This window comes from Miniopterus natalensis, chromosome 20 (assembly GCF_054644295.1).
Source record: "Miniopterus natalensis isolate mMinNat1 chromosome 20, mMinNat1.hap1, whole genome shotgun sequence".
Lineage (NCBI taxonomy): Eukaryota > Metazoa > Chordata > Mammalia > Chiroptera > Miniopteridae > Miniopterus > Miniopterus natalensis.
The window spans coordinates 14,425,184-14,445,774 of NC_142100.1; the positions used below are offsets into that span (position 1 = coordinate 14,425,184).

Sequence of the window (20,591 nt, forward strand, 5' to 3'; positions counted from 1 at the left end):
ACTGCTAGGGTCACTATGAGCATGACCTTACCCCAATTTATGAGAACAGAAAGTGAGTGTCTTTGTGCCTCAGCCTCACCCCATGTTCCCACCACCATTAGCCATGTCTCAAAGAGTGTTCCAGGCTCCCTGAGTTGCTCAGTGATGTGAGCAATTCTTAGTCTGTAAGATATTAAACAGTTTCTCTGTTCCCGGTCTTCTCAGTGTCATGACTTAGCTGACATGCAGTGTCAAAGTTTGACAAATGTACTATGGGATGCATTGTTCAAAGCTTTCCATGTCTCCAAGGTGACGGGCCAAACATGCACCCCTCACCTGGTAATGGGGCCCCATTGGTTTCCTTAATGGAACAGGGAAGGTCAATGTCTTTCCCAAAGACCTTGGCCTTGGGTCAATGTTTTTATTCCCAATATTTTCATCTCTAGCCACTGGTGCTCTCCTGAGACCCTCTTCATTGTTCCCTGATTTTCCCTCAGGGCTCTGGATGTCTCTTCCTCAGCCCTTGTCCCCTCCCAGCTGAAATGAACTGTGTCCCAGGGGTCACCCCAGGAAAAGTTCGTGCTCTGGGGCAAAGCTCCCACTGGCATTGGCCCTGATTCAGGCTGAGGGGACCAGAGGTAGATCCATCCCATGTCACTGCTCTCCTGCCCTTCGTTACTGACCTTTACCCTAGAGACCCTTCCAGAACACAGCACACACATGAGAAATGTCAGATGATAAATGATTAGAATTTATTTGGAGAAGTAGAAATGGGGAGGGAGCAAGACCTGCCCAGTCTGAGCAGACCAGGCAGGGGTCTCAGGGCAGAGGGAGAGCCGGGGAATGGAGTGTCCGGCTGAGGAGAGCCCCCAGACGTGGGGGACTCAGGGTCCTACGAACACTCTGAGGGGACCACTGTCTTCTCCACAGTGTTGCCGTCGTGCGTGACCTGGCAGCTGAAGCTGCTGACAGAGCTCCACTCTGCTTTCGAGCGCAGGCTCAGGTAGCTGCTGGCCGCGTACTTGTTGTTGCTCTGTTTCGAGGCCTTGGTGGTCTCCACGCCCTGGGTGACAGGCTTGCCATTTGCCTTCCAGGCCACCGTCACGCTGCCGGGGTAGAAGTCACTGACCAGACACACCAGTGTGGCCTTGTTCTTGTCAAGCTCCTCACTGGATGGCGGGAACAGAGTGACTGAGGGTGCGGACTTGGGCTGACCTGTGGGGTGCGGGAGGGAAAGGAGGTCAGAGGCTCAGTATCCGCCCTGAAAGCCCCTGACCTCAGTCTCAGTGTGGGTGCAGCGTCCTGATCCTGTCAGGATCCCTAGGTCAGGGACCACTCTGGGTCTAAGAAGCCATGCCATGAAGTGCAGTTTGGGGTGTTCCAGAAGCACCTCCCTATTTTCCTGAGAAACACCTGCCATCCCTCCTCCTTTTGGACCCCCTTCAGTCTCAAACACCTAACTGTCACCCTTTAGGCCCTGCCTCTACCTGGTATTCTGACATTGTCTGTTTTTGTCTATTTGTCTGTTTGTCCCCACAAAGGATCATCTGAGCTCTCTAATGACCTATTGGGTCAATCTGTGGACATTTCTGACCTGATCCATTTGTGCTACATGATTTAGAGTATTTTCCTTAAAGTGTCGCCCCCAATATCCAACTCTTCTGTACCCTCTCTAACTGTTTAGGATTTTTTGCTAACGGGAGAAGTCTGTCTGTCTGTCCTTGGGTCTCTCACTCTACAGTTAATGGCATCTTCCCAAACTGGTCATCAGTAGAGCTTTCAGGCCATAGATTCTGCATTTCCTTGAGGGAGGATGTTCTTCCTTCAGAGACCCAGGAGCTCCCCTTGTCCTCATGCCCTGTCTTTCCCTGACCCTTCCAATAGTCCCATCTCCCCCGCCCCCCGAGTCCTTTCTCTTGCAACATTCCCTGGGTCCCAGGCTGGCTCAGGACTCTGCATGGCAGCTCTATGCAGGCCCCGGGGTCCCTCCACTCCTGCAACATTCCTGGTCCTTGTTCATGAGCCCCAAAGTCCCCAGGACCTTCCCTGAACTCTAACACGTGCATCTCTAGCCTTGGCCCAAAGCTCTGGGTCCCTCCAAAATATTCAGGTCTTCCCCCTCCCGAGTGCACCCTTATCGTCTCTTCCCCTTAAAAAGGGGGTAACTAGTGACCCCCAGAATTAAATCTGGTCCCACAGGAGCCTATAGGGAAAGACAGCACAGAGCACGTCTAGAATCCAGCATGACCCAGCAGACAGATAGTAGGTCGTGTCCAATCCTCTATCTCTTGATCAGAGGTGACCAGTGGAGGAATAATAGTGACCAGTGGAGGAAGTAGGACAGTAAGAAGAGGGATAGAAAGAACTCAGGGTCCCAAGGGCTAGGACCCTTGGTTGAAATTTGGCCACAGACTCAGACAAGACCCAGAAAAAGAGCAAAAATAGCAGAAAATTGCCCAAAATTCTGGGACAGCAGGGAAGGAGGGGGAAGGAGAGACTCACCTAGGACGGTCAGCTGGGTCCCGCCGCCGAACACCCAACACTGTGATACAGGCTCATACAAAAACCTGTCTCTGGGAGGCCCTGCCCCACCCCTGAGCCCCCACCTGCAGCTGTGATGGGGGAAGCCTGGGCACGGCCTCTGGCTGTTTGAGGTCTGCAAGGGGCATGCTCACTGCTCACCCACCCCAGCAGATTACAAGGTAGAAGACACAGACTGTGAAACAAGGAATTTGCTGCCTGATGTGCTGTTTCTACTATTGTGTCCTGGGATTTGGGATGAGTTTGGAGGGCATTTGTGTCACTGTCACTGAGGTTCTGTGAAATGGAAGGCACACCTCTCTTATGTCCAAACAACCCTAACTCCTTGGTAAGACCAGGAGGGGAGGGCGCCATGTATTTCTCCCCCCCCCCCCCCCCCCCGGCCCTTCCAGGGAGAGGCAGGTTTCTCGTGTATGGAGTCACTGTCAGCTTCCTGTTGGAAAGGATCCGGTCAGGGGCTCAGGCTTATCTTCCCCAGTGACTGCCTAGTTTGGGCCTGTACTGGCTGATTTCAGGGTGGTCCTGTACGGATTGCCAACCAGACTTTCAGGTGACCATAAGAATACCCACTGCCATCCCACCCATGGGTAGAGTGGTCTTGGGGTGCTGTGTCACCAGGGAAGCATGACTTTGCTGTCACCAACAGGTCACACTCATCCTGCTCCGAGCTAGTCTGACCTACCCTTACTTAACTCCAGAATTCCAGTTGATATGCGCTCCTTGAGATATCACTGGATGCCCATTCTGTGCCAAAAAAAGTGCCAACTTTAATTCATCAGGTCACTCCCCTGTCCTTCACATCCTGGGGGCTGACATCACCTGCTCAATCCATAAACCAACCATAAAAATGTCTCATCCTTTCCAACTTCTGGTGTTAAGGCACTTCATGATGAAAGCCCCAGGCCCCTGCTATTGTCACCTTGAGTCTGACCCTGACCCAGGGCTATCTGAACATAAACAGAGATTCTTTGTGCCTCAACCTCGGCCACGTACCCAGCAACCGTATCCATGTGATAAAGTGCTCCAGGCTCCCTAGGTAGCTCAAGGGTGTGACCGTTATAGGGGAATTGTTAGGCTATGTGATAACAGTTTTTCTGCTCTAGGACTGTCAGGTCCATTACTTAGCAAACATGCCTGTCAGAGTTTGACAAATGTACTTTGAAATGCATTGTTCAGAAATTTCCATGTCTCTAAGGTGAGGGGCAACCACAAACCCCTCACCTGGTAATGGGGCCCCATTGGGTTCCTTGATTAAACAGGGAAGTTCAATGTCTTTCCCAAAGACCTTGGCCTTGGTTCCATCTGTAGCCCCTGCTTACCTCCTTGGAACCTCTTCATTTTTCCCTCATTTGCCTCCGGGCTCCGGATCCCACTTAGTCAGCCCTTGTCCCTTCCCAGCTGAAATGAACTGTGTCCCAGGGGTCAGCCCAACAGAGGTTCCTGCTCTGGGTCTCGGCTCCCACTGGCAGTGAGACCTGATTCAGGCTGAGGGGACCAGAGGTAGATCCATCCCATGTCACTGCTCTCCTGCCCTTCGTTACTGACCTTTACCCTAGAGACCCTTCCAGAACACAGCACACACATGAGAAATGTCAGATGATAAATGATTAGAATTTATTTAGGAGAAGTAGAAACGGGGAGGGAGCAAGACCTGCCCAGTCTGAGCAGACCAGGCAGGGGTCTCAGGGCAGAGGGAGAGCCAGGGAATGGAGTGTCCGGCTGAGGGGAGCCCCCAGACGTGGGGGACTCAGGGTCCTACGAACACTCTGAGGGGACCACTGTCTTCTCCACAGTGTTGCCGTCGTGCGTGACCTGGCAGCTGAAGCTGCTGACAGAGCTCCACTCTGCTTTCGAGCGCAGGCTCAGGTAGCTGCTGGCCGCGTACTTGTTGTTGCTCTGTTTCGAGGCCTTGGTGGTCTCCACGCCCTGGGTGACAGGCTTGCCATTTGCCTTCCAGGCCACCGTCACGCTGCCGGGGTAGAAGTCACTGACCAGACACACCAGTGTGGCCTTGTTCTTGTCAAGCTCCTCACTGGATGGCGGGAACAGGGTGACTGAGGGTGCGGACTTGGGCTGACCTGTGGGGTGCGGGAGGGAAAGGAGGTCAGAGGCTCAGTATCCGCCCTGAAAGCTCCTGACCTCAGTCTCAATGTGGGTGCAGCGTCCTGATCCTGTCAGGATCCCTAGGTCAGGGACCACTCTGGGGCTGAGAATCCATGCCATGAAGTGCAATTTGGGGTGTTCCAAAAGCACCTTCCTATTTTCCTGAGAAACACCTGCCATCCCCTCTCCTTTTGGACCCCCTTCAGTCTCACACACCTGACTGTCACCCTTGTGGCTCTGCCTCTACCTGGTATTCTGACATTGTCTGTTTTTGTCTATTTGTCTGTTTGTCCCCACAAAGGATCATCTAAGCTCTCTAACTACTTATTGGGTCAATCTGTGGACCTTTCTTCCCTGATCCATTTGTGCTACAGGGTTTAGAGTATTTTTCTTAAAGGATCGCCTCCACAAATCCATCTTTCCTGCACCCTCTCTAACTGGTTAGGATTTTTGCTGACTGGAGAAGTCTATCTGACTGTCTTTGGTTCTCTCACTGTACAGTTAATGGCATCTCCCCAGGCTGGTCATCACTAGAGCTTTCATGCCATACATTCTGCGTTTCCTTGAGAGAGGATGTTTTTCCTGCAGAGACCCAGGAGCTCCCCTTGTCCTCATGCCCTGTCCTTCCCTGACCCTTCCTCTAGCCCCATCTCCTCCCCTGTGACTTCCTCCTGCAGGGCTCCCTGGGCCCAGGCTGGCTCAGGACTCTGCATGGAGCTCTATGCAGGCCCTGGGGGTCCCTCCACCCTGCACACTCCTGGTGCTTGCTCATGAGCCCCACGGTCCTGAGACCTTCCCTGCACTCTGACCTGGGCATCTCTAGCCTGGACCAGAAAGTTTAGGGTCATTTTAAAATATTCTCGTGGTGACCCCCTCACTGGTTCTTACCCCTCTTCCCCTTAGGGTGGGGGCCATTAGTGACCCGTAGAAAGAAATCTGGCCCCACAAGAGCCCATAAGGGGAGACAGAGCAGAGTCTGTCCAGCATCCAGCCTGGCCCAGGCAGACAGACAGAAGAGTTCATAGGTCACCCTGTCCATTCCTCCTTCCCTGGGGTCAGAGGTAAAGGGCTTATGGTGACCAGCAGATCAAAAGGACAGTAAGATCAGACATGGGAAGAGCTCATGGCCCCAAGGGCTGGGTTTCTCAGTGAAAGCTTAGCCACAGCTGAGGCAAGACCCAGAAAAAGAGCAAATTAGCAGAAAATGGCCAGGATGTCTGGGAGAGCAGGGAAGGAGGGGGAAGGAGAGACTCACCTAGGACGGTCAGCTGGGTCCCTCCGCCGAACACAGCACACTGTGACACAGGCTCATACAAAAACCTGTCTCTGGGAGGCCCTGCCCCACCCCTGAGCCCCCCCACCTGCAGCTGTGATGGGGGAAGCCTGGGTAACTGCCCAAATCTGATGTCTGCCCTGCAAGGGCCACATTCATTGTCCCCATCCCCCAGATTACAGGATAGATGACACAGAGTTTTGTACAGCAACAGGATTGTGAAAAGCAATTTTCCTCAAGGGATTAGATGTCAGATATGCTGTTTCTCCTATTGTCTCCTGGGATTTGGGGTCAGTTTGGAGGGCATTTGTGTCATTGCCACTGAGCCTCCATGGAAATGGAAGCCACTCCTCTCTAATGTCCAAACAACCCTAACTTCGGTGAGAGCATGAAGGTGGGACAGCTTGTATTCCCTAAGCCCCCAGGCCCTCCCTTTCCAGGGAGAGGCAGGCTGGCCAGGTTACCGAGTCACTGGTACCTACCTGTGTCCTAAAGGATGGAATCAGGGGCCCAGGCTTATCTTCCCCAGGGACAGTCTAGTTTGGGTCTATACTGGGTGATGTCGGGGTGGTCGTTTATGAACTGCCAGCATTTACTTTAGGGTGACCTTGGGAATATAATCTTCCATCCCTGCCATGGGTAGAGTGGTCTGTGTGTGCTGTGTCACCAGGGAAGCATGACCTTGCTATAACCCACAGGCCACACTCACCCTGCTCTGAGCTAGTCTGACCTGCCCTTACTTTACTCCTGAAATCCAGTTGATATGCCCTCCCTGAGGCATCACTGGATGCCTATTGTATGTGCAGGTCGCAGTCCTCTCCAAGTCATCAAGTTCCCTCCATAGGCCTTCACATCCTGGGGGCTGACATCACCTGCTCCATCCAAAATCAACCATAAAATGTCTCACCCTGACCCGACTTCAGGTGTTGAGGCTCTTCAGGATGAAAGTCTCTGGGCACTGCTAGTTCACTAAGACCCTGACCTTGCCCAGGCCTATGAGAACAGAAAGTGAGTGTCTTTGTGCCTCAGCTTCACCCCATGTTCCCAGCACCATTAGCCATGTCTCAAAGAGTGTTCCAGGCTCCCTGAGTTGCTCAGGGATGTGAACAATTTTTAGGCTGTAAGATATTGAACAGTTTCTCTGCTCCTGGTCTTCTCAGTGTCATGACTTAGCTGACATGCAGTGTCAAAGTTTAACAAATGTACTATGGGATGCATTGTTCAAAGCTTTTCAAGGATCCAAGATGACGGGCCAACCAGGTACCCATCACGAGGTAATGGGGCCCCATTGGGTTCCTTAATGGAACAGGGAAGTTCAATGCCTTTCCCAAAGACCTTCGCCTTGGCTCAGTGTTTTCTTTCCCAATATTTTCATGTGTAGCCTCTGGTGCCCTCTTGAGACCCTCTTCATTGTTCCCCGAATTCCCCGAAGGGCTTGGATGTCTCTTACTCACCCTTGTCCCTTCCCGGCTGAAACAAACTGTGTCCCATGAGTCACCCCAGCAAAGGTTCCTGCTCTGGGTCTCGGCTCCCACAAACATTGACCCTGATTCAGGCTGAGGGAACCAGAGGTAGATCCATCCCATGTCACTGCTCTCCTGCCCTTCGTTACTGACCTTTACCCTAGAGACCCTTCCAGAACACAGCACACACATGAGAAATGTCAGATGATAAATGATTAGAATTTATTTGGAGAAGTAGAAACGGGGAGGGAGCAAGACCTGCCCAGTCTGAGCAGACCAGGCAGGGGTCTCAGGGCAGAGGGAGAGCCGGGGAATGGAGTGTCCGGCTGAGGGGAGCCCCCAGACGTGGGGGACTCAGGGTCCTACGAACACTCTGAGGGGACCACTGTCTTCTCCACAGTGTTGCCGTCGTGCGTGACCTGGCAGCTGAAGCTGCTGACAGAGCTCCACTCTGCTTTCGAGCGCAGGCTCAGGTAGCTGCTGGCCGCGTACTTGTTGTTGCTCTGTTTCGAGGCCTTGGTGGTCTCCACGCCCTGGGTGACAGGCTTGCCATTTGCCTTCCAGGCCACCGTCACGCTGCCGGGGTAGAAGTCACTGACCAGACACACCAGTGTGGCCTTGTTCTTGTCAAGCTCCTCACTGGATGGCGGGAACAGAGTGACTGAGGGTGCGGACTTGGGCTGACCTGTGGGGTGCGGGAGGGAAAGGAGGTCAGAGGCTCAGTATCCGCCCTGAAAGCCCCTGACCTCAGTCTCAGTGTGGGTGCAGCGTCCTGATCCTGTCAGGATCCCTAGGTCAGGGACCACTCTGGGTCTAAGAAGCCATGCCATGAAGTGCAGTTTGGGGTGTTCCAGAAGCACCTCCCTATTTTCCTGAGAAACACCTGCCATCCCTCCTCCTTTTGGACCCCCTTCAGTCTCAAACACCTAACTGTCACCCTTTAGGCTCTGCCTCTACCTGGTATTCTGACAGGGTCTGTCTTTGTCTATTTGTCTGTTTGTCCCCACAAAGGATCATCTGAGCTCTGTAAGGACTTACTGGGTCAATCTGTGGAAATTTCTGTGCTGATCCATTTGTGCTACAGGGTTTAGAGTATTTTCCTTACAGGGTCGCTGCCAAAAATCCATCTCTCCTGCACCCTCTCTAACTGGTTAGGATTTTTGCTGACTGGAGAAGTCTATCTGACTGTCTTTGGTTCTCTCACTCTACAGTTAATGGCATCTCCCCAAATTGGTCATCACTAGAGCTTTCATGCCATACACTCTGCATTTCTTTGAGGGAGGATGTTTTTCCTGCAGAGACCCAGGAGTTACCCTTGTCCCCATGCCCTGTCCTTCCCTGACCCATCCTCTAGCCCCATCTCCTCCCCTGTGACTTCCTCCTGCAGGGCTCCCTGGGCCCAGCCTGGCTCAGGACTCTGCATGGAGCTCTATGCAGGCCCCGGGGGTCCCTCCACCCTGCACACTCCTGGTGCTAGCTCATGAGCCCCACGGTCCTGGGACCTTCCCTGCACTCTGACCTGGGCATCTCTAGCCTGGACCAGAAAGTTTAGGGTCACTTTAAAATATTCTCGCGGTGACCCCCTTGCTGCTCCTTACTCCTCTTCCCCTTAGGGTCAGGGCCACTTGTGACCCGCAGATATAAATCTGGTCCCACAAGAGCCCATAAGGGGAGACAGAGCAGAATTTGTCCAGTATCCAGCCTGACCCAGGCAGACAGACAGAAGAGTTCATAGGTCACCCTGTCCATTCCTTTTCCCTGGGGTCAGAGGTAAAGGGCTTATGGAGACCAGCAGAGGCAAAAGGACAGTAAGATCAGACATGGGAAGAGCTCAGGGTCCCAAGGGCTGGGTTTCTCAGTGAAAGCTTAGCCACAGCTGAGGCAAGACCCAGAAAAAGAGCAAATTAGCAGAAAATTTCCAGGATGTCTGAAAGAGCAGGGAAGGAGGGGGAAGGAGAGACTCACCTAGGACGGTCAGCTGGGTCCCTCCGCCGAACACAATACACTGTGACACAAGCTCATACAAAAACCTGTCTCTGGGAGGCCCTGCCCCACCCCTGAGCCCCCCTCCTGCAGCTGTGATGGGGGAAGCCTGGGTAACTGCCCAAATCTGATGTCTGCCCTGCAAGGGCCACACTCACTGTCCCCATCCCCCAGATTACAGGATAGATGACACAGAGCTTTGTACAGCAACAGGATTGTGGGAAGCAATTTTCCTCAAGGGATCAGATGTCAGATATGCTGTTTCTTCTATTGTCTCCTGGGATTTGGGGTCAGTTTGGAGGGCATTTGTGTCATTGCCACTGAGCCTCCATGGAAATGGAAGGCACTCCTCTCTAATGTCCAAACAACCCTAAGTTCGGTGAGAGCATGAAGGTGGGACAGCTTGTATTCCCTAAGCCCCCAGGCCCTCCCTTTCCAGGGAGAGGCAGGCTGGCCAGGTTACCAAGTCACTGGTACCTACCTGTGTCCTAAAGGATGGAATCAGGGGCCCAGGCTTATCTTCCCCAGGGACAGTCTAGTTTGGGTCTATACTAGGTGATGTCGGGGTGGTCGTTTATGAACTGCCAGCATTTACTTTAGGGTGACCTTGGAAATATAATCTTCCATCCCTGCGATGGGTAGAGTGGTCTGTGTGTGCTGTGTCACCAGGGAAGCATGACCTTGCTATAACCCACAGGCCACACTCACCCTGCTCTGAGCTAGTCTGACCTGCCCTTACTTTACTCCTGAAATCCAGTTGACATGCCCTCCCTGAGGCATCACTGGATGCCTATTGTGTGTGCAGGTCGCAGTCCTCTCCAAGTCATCAAGTTCCCTCCATAGGCCTTCACATTCTGGGGGCTGACATCACCTGCTCCATCCATAAATCAACCATAAAATGTCTCACCCTGACCTGACTTCAGGTGTTGAGACTCTTCAGGATGAAAATCTCCGGGCACGCTAGGGTCACTAGGACCCTGACCTTGTCCAGGCCTATGAGAACAGAAAGTGAGTGTCTTTGTGCCTCAGCCTCACCCCATGTTCCCAGCACCATTAGCCATATCTCAAACAGTGGTCCAGGCTCCCTGAATTGCCCAGGGATATGAACAATTTTTAGGCTGTAAGATATTAAACAGTATCTCTGTTCCCAGTCTTCTCAATGTCATGACTTAGGTGACATGCATTGTCAAAGTTTGATAAATGTACTATGGGATGCATTGTTTAAAGCTTTTCAGGGCTCCAAGGTGACGGGCCAACCACACACCCCTCACCTGGTAATGCGACTTCCCATTGGGTTCCTTAATGGAACAGGGAAGTTCAATGTCCTTCCCAAAGACCTTGGCCTTGGCTCAGTGTTTTCTTTCCCAATATTTTCATGTGTAGCCATTGGTGCCCCCCTGACACCCTCTCCATTTTTCCCCGATTTCCCCGAAGGGCTTGGATGTCTCTTACTCAGCCCTTGTCCCTTCCCAGCTGAAACTGTGTCCCATGAGTCACCCCAGCAAAGGTTCTTGCTCTGAGTCAAGGCTCCCAGAAACATTGACCCTGAATCAGGCTGAGGGGACCAGAGGTAGATCCATCCCATGTCACTGCTCTCCTGTCCTTTGTTACTGACCTTTACCCTAGAGACCCTTCCAGAACACAGCACACACATGAGAAATGTCAGATGATAAATGATTAGAATTTATTTGGAGAAGTAGAAACGGGGAGGGAGCAAGACCTGCCCAGTCTGAGCAGACCAGGCAGGGGTCTCAGGGCAGAGGGAGAGCCGGGGAATGGAGTGTCCGGCTGAGGGGAGCCCCCAGACGTGGGGGACTCAGGGTCCTACGAACACTCTGAGGGGACCACTGTCTTCTCCACAGTGTTGCCGTCGTGCGTGACCTGGCAGCTGAAGCTGCTGACAGAGCTCCACTCTGCTTTCGAGCGCAGGCTCAGGTAGCTGCTGGCCGCGTACTTGTTGTTGCTCTGTTTCGAGGCCTTGGTGGTCTCCACGCCCTGGGTGACAGGCTTGCCATTTGCCTTCCAGGCCACCGTCACGCTGCCGGGGTAGAAGTCACTGACCAGACACACCAGTGTGGCCTTGTTCTTGTCAAGCTCCTCACTGGATGGCGGGAACAGGGTGACTGAGGGTGCGGACTTGGGCTGACCTGTGGGGTGTGGGAGGGAAAGGAGGTCAGAGGCTCAGTATCCGCCCTGAAAGCCCCTGACCTCAGTCTCAATGTGGGTGCAGCGTCCTGATCCTGTCAGGATCCCTAGGTCAGGGACCACTCTGGGTCTAAAAACCATGCCATGAAGTGCAATTTGGGGTGTTCCAAAAGCACCTCTCTATTTTCCTGAGAAACACCTGCCATCCCCTCTCCTTTTGGACCCCCTTCAGTCACACACTTGACTGTCACTCTCGTGGCTCTGCCTCTACCTGGTATTCTGACAGGGTTTGTCTTTGTCTGTTTGTCTGTTTGTCCCCACAAAGGATCATCTGACCTCTCTAACAACTTACTGGGTCAATCTGTGGACATTTCTGACCTGATCCATTGGTGCTACAGGGTTTAGAGTATTTTCCTTAAACGGTCGCCCGCACATATCTAACTCTCCTGCACCCTCTCTAACTGGTTAGGATTTTTGCTGATGGGAGAAGTTTATATGTCTGTCCTTGGGTCTCTCATTCTACAGTTAATGACATCTCCCCAAATTGGTCATCATTAGAGCTTTCATGCCATAGATTCTGTGTTTCCTTGGGGGAGGATGTTCTTCCTTCAGAGACCCAGGAGCTCCCCTTGTCCTCATGCCCTGTCCTTCCCTGACCCTTCCTCTAGCACCATCTCCTCCCCTCCCTGTGTCCTTCCTCCTGCAACATCCCTTGGGTCCCAGGCTGGCTCAGGACTCTGCATGGAGCTCTATGCAGGCCCCGGGGGTCCCTCCACTCCTGCAACATTCCTGTCTCTGTTCATGACCGCCAAGTTCCCCAGGAGCTTCCCTGAATTCTGACACACGCATCTCTAGCCTTGGCCCAAAGCTCTGCGTCCTTCCAAAATATTCAGGTGGTTCCCCTCTCAGTGCACCCTTATTGTTTCTTCCCCTTAAAAAAGGGGATAACTAGTGACCCCTAGAAAGAAATCTGGTCCCACAAAAGCCCATAAGGGAAGACAGAACAGAATCTGTCCAGCATCCAGCCTGACCCAGGCAGACAGACAGAGGAGTTCATAGGTCACCCTGTCCATTCCTCCTTCCCTGGGTCAGAGGTAAAGGGCTTATGGTGACCAGCAGAACAAAAGGACAGTAAGATCAGACATGGGAAGAGCTCAGGTTCCCAAGAGCTAGGATCCTGGGTGGAAGCTTAGCCACAGCTGAGACAAGACCCAGAAAAAGAGCAAATTAGCAGAAAATGACCAGGATGCCTGGAAGAGCAGGGAAGGAGGGGGAAGGAGAGACTCACCTAGGACGGTCAGCTGGGTCCCGCCGCCGAACACCCAACACTGTGATACAGGCTCATACAAAAACCTGTCTCTGGGAGGCCCTGCCCCACCCCTGAGCCCCCACCTGCAGCTGTGATGGGGGAAGCCTGGGCATGGCCTCTGGCTGTTTGAGGTCTGCAAGGGGCATGCTCACTGCTCACCCACCCCAGCAGATTACAAGGTAGAAGACACAGACTGTGAAACAAGGAATTTGCTGCCTGATGTGATGTTTCTACTACTGTGTCCTGGGATTTGGGATGAGTTTGGAGGGCATTTGTGTCACTGTCACTGAGGTTCTGTGAAATGGAAGGCACACCTCTCTTATGTCCAAACAACCCTAACTCCTTGGTAAGACCAGGAGGGGAGGGCGCCATGTATTTCCCCCCCACTCCCCCCTTCCAGGGAGAGGCAGGTTTCTCGTGTATGGAGTCACTGTCAGCTTTCTGTTGGAAAGGATCCGATCAGGGGCTCAGGCTTATCTTCCCCAGTGACTGCCTAGTTTGGGCCTATACTGGCTGATTACAGGGTGGTCGTGTACGGATTGCCAACCAGACTTTCAGGTAACCATAAGAATACCCACTGCCATCCCACCCATGGGTAGAGTGGTCTTGGGGTGCTGTGTCACCAGGGAAGCATGACCTTGCTGGAACCCACAGGCCACACTCATCCTGCTCTGAGCTAGCCTTACCTGCCCTTACTTAACTCCACAATTCCAGTTGATATGCCCTCCCTGAGCCATCACTGGATACCCATTCTGTGCCCAGAGGAGAGCTCTCTCTAATTCGTCAGGTCAGTCCCCTGTCCTTCACACCCTGGGGGCTGACATCACCTGCTCAATCCATAAACAAGCCATAAAATCTCTCACCCTTTCCAATTTCATGTGTTAAGACTCTTCACGATGAAAGCCCCAGGCCCCTGCTACTGTCACCTTGAGTCTGACCCTGACCCAGGTCTATCACAACATAAACAGAGCTTCTTTGTGGCTCAGCCTCATCCCATGTTGCTGGCACGATTAGCCATGTGATAAAGTGCTCCAGGATCCCTGAGTTGCTCAGGGGCGTGAACATGACAGGGGATTGTTAGGCTATATGATAATAAACATTTTCTCTGCTTAAAGACTTGTCAGGTTCTTCACTTAGCAAACATGCATTGTCAGAGTTTGAAAAATGTAGTATGGGATGCACTGTTCAGAACATTCTAGGTCTCTGAGGTGAGGGGCAACCACAAGACCCTCACCTGGTAATGGGGCCCCATTGGGTTCCTTGATGAAACAGGGAAGTTCAATGTCTGTTCCCCAAGACCACGGTCTTGACTCAATGTTTTCCTGGCCCATTATTTCCATGTGTAGCCACTGGTGCCCTCCTGGGAGCCTCTTCATTGTTCCCTCATTTGCCGCCGGGCTTCGGATGCCACTTAGTCAGCCCTTGTCCCTTCCCAGCTGAAATGAACTGTGTCCCAGGGGTCACCCCAGGAAAAGTTCATGCTCTGGGGCAAAGCTCCCACTGGCATTGGCCCTGATTCAGGCTGAGGGGACCAGAGGTAGATCCATCCCATGTCACTGCTCTCTTGCCCTTCGTTACTGACCTTTACCCTAGAGACCCTTCCAGAACACAGCACACACATGAGAAATGTCAGATGATAAATGATTAGAATTTATTTGGAGAAGTAGAAACGGGGAGGGAGCAAGACCTGCCCAGTCTGAGCAGACCAGGCAGGGGTCTCAGGGCAGAGGGAGAGCCGGGGAATGGAGTGTCCGGCTGAGGGGAGCCCCCAGACGTGGGGGACTCAGGGTCCTACGAACACTCTGAGGGGACCACTGTCTTCTCCACAGTGTTGCCGTCGTGCGTGACCTGGCAGCTGAAGCTGCTGACAGAGCTCCACTCTGCTTTCGAGCGCAGGCTCAGGTAGCTGCTGGCCGCGTACTTGTTGTTGCTCTGTTTCGAGGCCTTGGTGGTCTCCACGCCCTGGGTGACAGGCTTGCCATTTGCCTTCCAGGCCACCGTCACGCTGCCGGGGTAGAAGTCACTGACCAGACACACCAGTGTGGCCTTGTTCTTGTCAAGCTCCTCACTGGATGGCGGGAACAGGGTGACTGAGGGTGCGGACTTGGGCTGACCTGTGGGGTGTGGGAGGGAAAGGAGGTCAGAGGCTCAGTATCCGCCCTGAAAGCCCCTGACCTCAGTCTCAATGTGGGTGCAGCGTCCTGATCCTGTCAGGATCCCTAGGTCAGGGACCACTCTGGGTCTAAGAATCCATGCCATGAAGTGCAATTTGGGGTGTTCCAAAAGCACCTCCGTAATTTCCTGAGAAACACCTGCCATCCCCTCTCCTTTTGGACCCCCTTCAGTCTCACACACCTGACTGTCACCCTTTATGCTCTCCCTCTACCTGGTATTCTGACAGGGTTTGTCCTTGTCTATTTGTCTGTTTGTCCCCACAAAGGATCATCTGAGCTCTGTAACTACTTATTCGGTCAATCTGTGGACATTTCTGTGCTGATCCATTTGTGCTACAGGGTTTTGAGTATTTTCCTTAAAGGGTCGCCCCCACATATCCAACTCTCCTGCACCCTCTCTAACTGGTAGGATTTTTGCTGACTGGAGAAGTCTGTCTGTCTGTCTTTGGTTCTCTCACTGTACAGTTAATGGCATCTCCCCAGACTGGTCATCACTAGAGTTTTCATGCCATAGATTCTGCGTTTCCTTGAGGGAGGATGTTTTTCCTGCAGAGACCCAGGAGCTCCCCTTGTCCTCATGCCCTGTCCTTCCCTGACCCTTCCTCTAGCCCCATCTCCTCCCCTGTGACTTCCTCCTGCAGGGCTCCCTGGGCCCAGGCTGGATCAGGATTCTCCATGGAGCTCTATGCAGGCCCCGGGGGTCCCTCTACCCTGCACACTCCTGGTGCTTGCTCATGAGCCCCACGGTCCTGGGACCTTCCCTGCACTCTGACCTGGGCATCTCTAGCCTGGACCAGAAAGTTTAGGGTCACTTTAAAATATTCTCGTGGTGACCCCTCGCTGCTCCTTACCCCTCTTCCCCTTAGGGTCAGGGCCACTAGTGACCCGCAGATATAAATCTGGTCCCAGAAGAGCCCATAAGGGGAGACAGAGCAGAATCTGTCCAGCATCCAGCCTGACCCAGGCAGACAGACAGAAGAGTTCATAGGTCACCCTGTCCATTCCTCTTCCCTGGAGTCAGAGGCAAAGGGCTTATTGTGACCAGCAGATCAAAAGGACAATAAGATCAGACATGGGAAGAGTTCATGGCCCCAAGGGCTGGGTTTCTCAGTGAAAGCTTAGCCACAGCTGAGGCAAGACCCAGAAAAAGAGCAAATTAGCAGAAAATTTCCAGGATGTTTGGGAGAGCAGGGAAGGAGGGGGAAGGAGAGACTCACCTAGGACGGTCAGCTGGGTCCCTCCGCCGAACACACCACACTGTGACACAGGCTCATACAAAAACCTGTCTCTGGGAGGTCCTGCCCCACCCCTGAGCCCCCACTTGCAGCTGTGATGGGGGAAGCCTGGGTAACTGCCCAAATCTGGGGTAGGCCCTGGAAGGGCCACACTCACTGTCCCCATCCCCCAGATTACAGGATAGATGACACAGAGCTCTGTACAGCAACAAGTTTGTGAAAAGCAATTTTCCCCAAGGGATTAGATGTCAGATATGCTGTTTCTCCTATTGTCTCCTGGGATTTGGGGTCAGTTTGGAGGGCATTTGTGTCATTGCCACTGAGCCTCCATGGAAATGGAAGGCACTCCTCTCTAATGTCCAAACAACCCTAACTTCGGTGAGAGCATGAAGGTGGGACAGCTTGTATTCCCTAAGCCCCCAGGCTCTCCCTTTCCAGGGAGAAGCAGGCTGGCCAGGTTACCAAGTCACTGTGTCCTAAAGGATGGAATCAGGGGCCCAGGCTTATCTTCCCCAGGGACAGTCTAGTTTGGGTCTATACTGGGTGATGTCAGGGTGATCGTTTATGAACTGCCAGCATGTACTTTAGGGTGACCTTGGCAATATAACCTGCCATCCCTGCGATGGGTAGAGTGGTCTGGGTGTGTTGTGTCACCAGGGAAGCATGACCTTGCTATAACCCACAGGCCACACTCACCCTGCTCTGAGCTAGCCTGACCTGCCCTTACTTTACTCCTGAAATCCAGTTGATATGCCCTCCCTGGATGCCTATTGTGTGTCCAGGTCACGGTCCTCTCCAAGTCATCAAGTTCCCTCCACTGTCCTTCACATCCTGGGGGCTGACATCACCTGCTCCATCCAAAACCAACCATAAAATGTCTCACCCTGACCTGACTTCAGGTGTTGAGACTCTTCAGGATGAAAGTCTCTGGGCACTGCTAGTTCACTAGGACCCTGACCTTGCCCGGGCCTATGAGAACAGAAAGTGAGTGTCTTTTTGCCTCAGCCTCACCCCATGTTCCCAACACCATTAGCCATGTCTCAAAGAGTGTTCCAGGCTCCCTGAGTTCCTCAGGGATGTGAACAATTTTTAGGCTGTAAGATATTAAATAGTTTCTCTGCTCCTGGTCTCAGTGTCATGACTTAGCTGACATGCAGTGTCAAAGTCTGACAAATGTACTATGGGATGCATTGTTCAAAGCTTTTCAGGGCTCCAAGGTGACGGGACAACCACACACCCCTCACCTGGTAATGCGACTCCCCATTGGGTTCCTTAATGGAACAGGGAAGTTCAATGTCCTTCCCAAAGACCTTGGCCTTGGCTCAGTGTTTTCTTTCCCAATATTTTCATGTGTAGCCTCTGGTGTCCTTCTTAGACCCTCTCCATTTTTCCCTGATTTCTCCGAAGGGCTTGGATGTCTCTTACTCAGCCCTTGTCCCTTCCCAGCTGAAACTGTGTCCCATGAGTCACCCCAGCAAAGGTTCTTGCTCTGAGTCAAGGCTCCCACAAACATTGACCCTGAATCAGGCTGAGGGGACCAGAGGTAGATCCATCCCATGTCACTGCTCTCCTGTCCTTTGTTACTGACCTTTACCCTAGAGACCCTTCCAGAACACAGCACACACATGAGAAATGTCAGATGATAAATGATTAGAATTTATTTGGAGAAGTAGAAACGGGGAGGGAGCAAGACCTGCCCAGTCTGAGCAGACCAGGCAGGGGTCTCAGGGCAGAGGGAGAGCCGGGGAATGGAGTGTCCGGCTGAGGGGAGCCCCCAGACGTGGGGGACTCAGGGTCCTACGAACACTCTGAGGGGACCACTGTCTTCTCCACAGTGTTGCCGTCGTGCGTGACCTGGCAGCTGAAGCTGCTGACAGAGCTCCACTCTGCTTTCGAGCGCAGGCTCAGGTAGCTGCTGGCCGCGTACTTGTTGTTGCTCTGTTTCGAGGCCTTGGTGGTCTCCACGCCCTGGGTGACAGGCTTGCCATTTGCCTTCCAGGCCACCGTCACGCTGCCGGGGTAGAAGTCACTGACCAGACACACCAGTGTGGCCTTGTTCTTGTCAAGCTCCTCACTGGATGGCGGGAACAGGGTGACTGAGGGTGCGGACTTGGGCTGACCTGTGGGGTGTGGGAGGGAAAGGAGGTCAGAGGCTCAGTATCCGCCCTGAAAGCCCCTGACCTCAGTCTCAGTGTGGGTGCAGCGTCCTGATCCTGTCAGGATCCCTAGGTCAGGGACCACTCTGGGTCTAAGAAGCCATGCCATGAAGTGCAATTTGGGGTGTTCCAAAAGCACCTCCCTATTTTCCTGAGAAACACCTGCCATCCCCTCTCCTTTTCGGCCCCCTTCAGTCTCACACACCTGACTGTCACCCTTTAGGCTCTGCCTCTACCTGGTATTCTGACAGGGTCTGTCTTTGTCTATTTGTCTGTTTGTTCCCACAAAGGATCATCTGAGCTCTGTAACTACTTATTCGGTCAATCTGTGGGCATTTCTGTGCTGATCCATTTGTGCTACAGGGTTTTGAGTATTTTCCTTAAAGGGTCGCCCCCACATATCCAACTCTCCTGCACCCTCTCTAACTGGTAGGATTTTTGCTGACTGGAGAAGTCTGTCTGTCTGTCTTTGGTTCTCTCACTGTACAGTTAATGGCATCTCCCCAGACTGGTCATCACTAGAGCTTTCATGCCATAGATTCTGCGTTTCCTTGAGGGAGGATGTTTTTCCTGCAGAGACCCAGGAGCTCCCCTTGTCCTCATGCCCTGTCCTTCCCTGACCCTTCCTCTAGCCCCATCTCCTCCCCTGTGACTTCCTCCTGCAGGGCTCCCTGGGCCCAGGCTGGCTCAGGACTCTGCATGGAGCTCTATGCAGGCCCCGGGGTCCCTCCACCCTGCACACTCCTGGTGCTTGCTCATGAGCCCCACGGTCCTTGGACCTTCCCTGCACTCTGACCCGGGCATCTCTATCCTGGACCAGAAAGTTTAGGTCACTTTAAAATATTCTCTCGGTGACCCCCTCGCTGTTCCTTACTCCTCTTCGCCTTAGGGTCAGGGCCACTAGTGACCCGCAGAAAGAAATCTGGTCCCAGAAGAGCCCATAAGGGGAGACAGAGCAGAATCTGTCCAGCATCCAGCCTGACCCAGGCAGACAGACAGAAGAGTTCATAGGTCACCCTGTCCATTCCTCCTTCCCTGGGGTCAGAGACAAAGGGCTTATGGTGACCAGCAGAACAAAAGGACAGTAAGATCAGACATGGGAAGAGCTCAGGGTCCCAAGGGCTTGGATCCTGGGTGGAAGCTTAGCCACAGCTGAGGCAAGACCCAGAAAAAGACCAAATTAGCAGAAAATGGCCAGAATGTCTGGGAGAGCAGGGAAGGAGGGGGAAGGAGAGACTCACCTAGGACGGTCAGCTGGGTCCCTCCGCCGAACACCCGACACTGTGACACAGGCTCATACAAAAACCTGTCTCTGGGAGGCCCTGCCCCACCCCTGAGCCCCCACCTGCAGCTGTGATGGGGAAGCCTGGGCATGGCCTCTGGCTGTTTGAGGTCTGCAAGGGGCATGCTCACTGCTCACCCACCCCAGCAGATTACAAGGTAGAAGACACAGACTGTGATACAAGGCGTTTGCTGCCTGATGTGCTGTTTCTACTACTGTGTCCTGGGATTTGGGATGAGTTTGGAGGGCACTTGTGTCACTGCCACTGAGGTTCTGTGAAATGGAAGGCACACCTCTCTTATGTCCAAACAACCCTAACTCCTTGGTAAGACCAGGAGGGGAGGGCGCCATGTATTTCCCCCCCACTCCCCCCTTCCAGGGAGAGGCAGGTTTCTCGTGTATGGAGTCACTGTCAGCTTCCTGTTGGAAAGGATCCGGTCAGGGGCTCAGGCTTATCTTCCCCAGTGACTGCCTAGTTTGGGCCTGTACTGGCTGATTACAGGGTGGTCGTGTACGGATTGCCAACCAGACTTTCAGGTGACCATAAGAATACCCACTGCCATCCCACCCATGGGTAGAGTGGTCTTGGGGTGCTGTGTCACCAGGGAAGCATGACCTTGCTGGAACCCACAGGCCACACTCATCCTGCTCCGAGCTAGCCTGCCCTGCCCTTACTTAACTCCAGAATTCCAGTTGATATGCGCTCCTTGAGATATCACTGGATGCCCATTGTGTGCCCAAAAAAGTGCCAGCTTTAATTCATCAGGTCTCTCCCCTGTCCTTCACATCCTGGGGGCTGACATCACCTGCTCAATCCATAAACCAACCATAAAAATGTCTCATCCTTTCCGACTTCTGGTGTTAAGACTCTTCACGATGAAAGCCCAAGACCCCTGCTAATGTCACCTTGAGTCTGACCCTGACCCAGGTCTATCACAACATAAACAG

The 20,591-nt window shown here is 53.1% G+C and overlaps 1 protein-coding gene, 4 pseudogenes and 1 gene segment (V, D, J or C); all 6 read right to left on the minus strand.

Annotated features, from left to right (window-relative positions):
- Nucleotides 1-871: 871 nt before the first annotated feature.
- LOC148090796 (immunoglobulin lambda constant 3 pseudogene) lies at nt 872-3,759 on the minus strand (annotated as a pseudogene).
- Nucleotides 3,760-4,275: 516 nt separating this feature from the next.
- Nucleotides 4,276-6,533, minus strand: LOC107545218 (immunoglobulin lambda constant 3-like). The segment is given in 5 exon segments: nt 4,276-4,598; nt 5,879-5,913; nt 6,134-6,174; nt 6,379-6,385; nt 6,493-6,533. Coding segments are annotated over 5 exon segments (447 nt in total).
- Nucleotides 6,534-7,721: 1,188 nt separating this feature from the next.
- Nucleotides 7,722-10,396, minus strand: LOC148090797 (immunoglobulin lambda constant 3 pseudogene; annotated as a pseudogene).
- Nucleotides 10,397-11,166: 770 nt separating this feature from the next.
- LOC107545219 (immunoglobulin lambda-1 light chain-like) overlaps nt 11,167-20,591 on the minus strand; it is a 52,444-nt gene continuing 43,019 nt past the window's right edge. The window contains exons 4-5 of the mRNA XM_087828785.1: nt 12,776-12,815; nt 11,167-11,489 (exon numbers count right to left, since the gene is read on the minus strand). Of these exons, the coding sequence (XP_087684911.1) occupies nt 11,167-11,489; nt 12,776-12,815 (363 nt within the window). The remainder of the gene's footprint in view (nt 11,490-12,775; nt 12,816-20,591) is intronic.
- Nucleotides 14,588-16,371, minus strand: LOC107545220 (immunoglobulin lambda constant 3 pseudogene; annotated as a pseudogene).
- LOC148090798 (immunoglobulin lambda constant 3 pseudogene) lies at nt 18,003-19,768 on the minus strand (annotated as a pseudogene).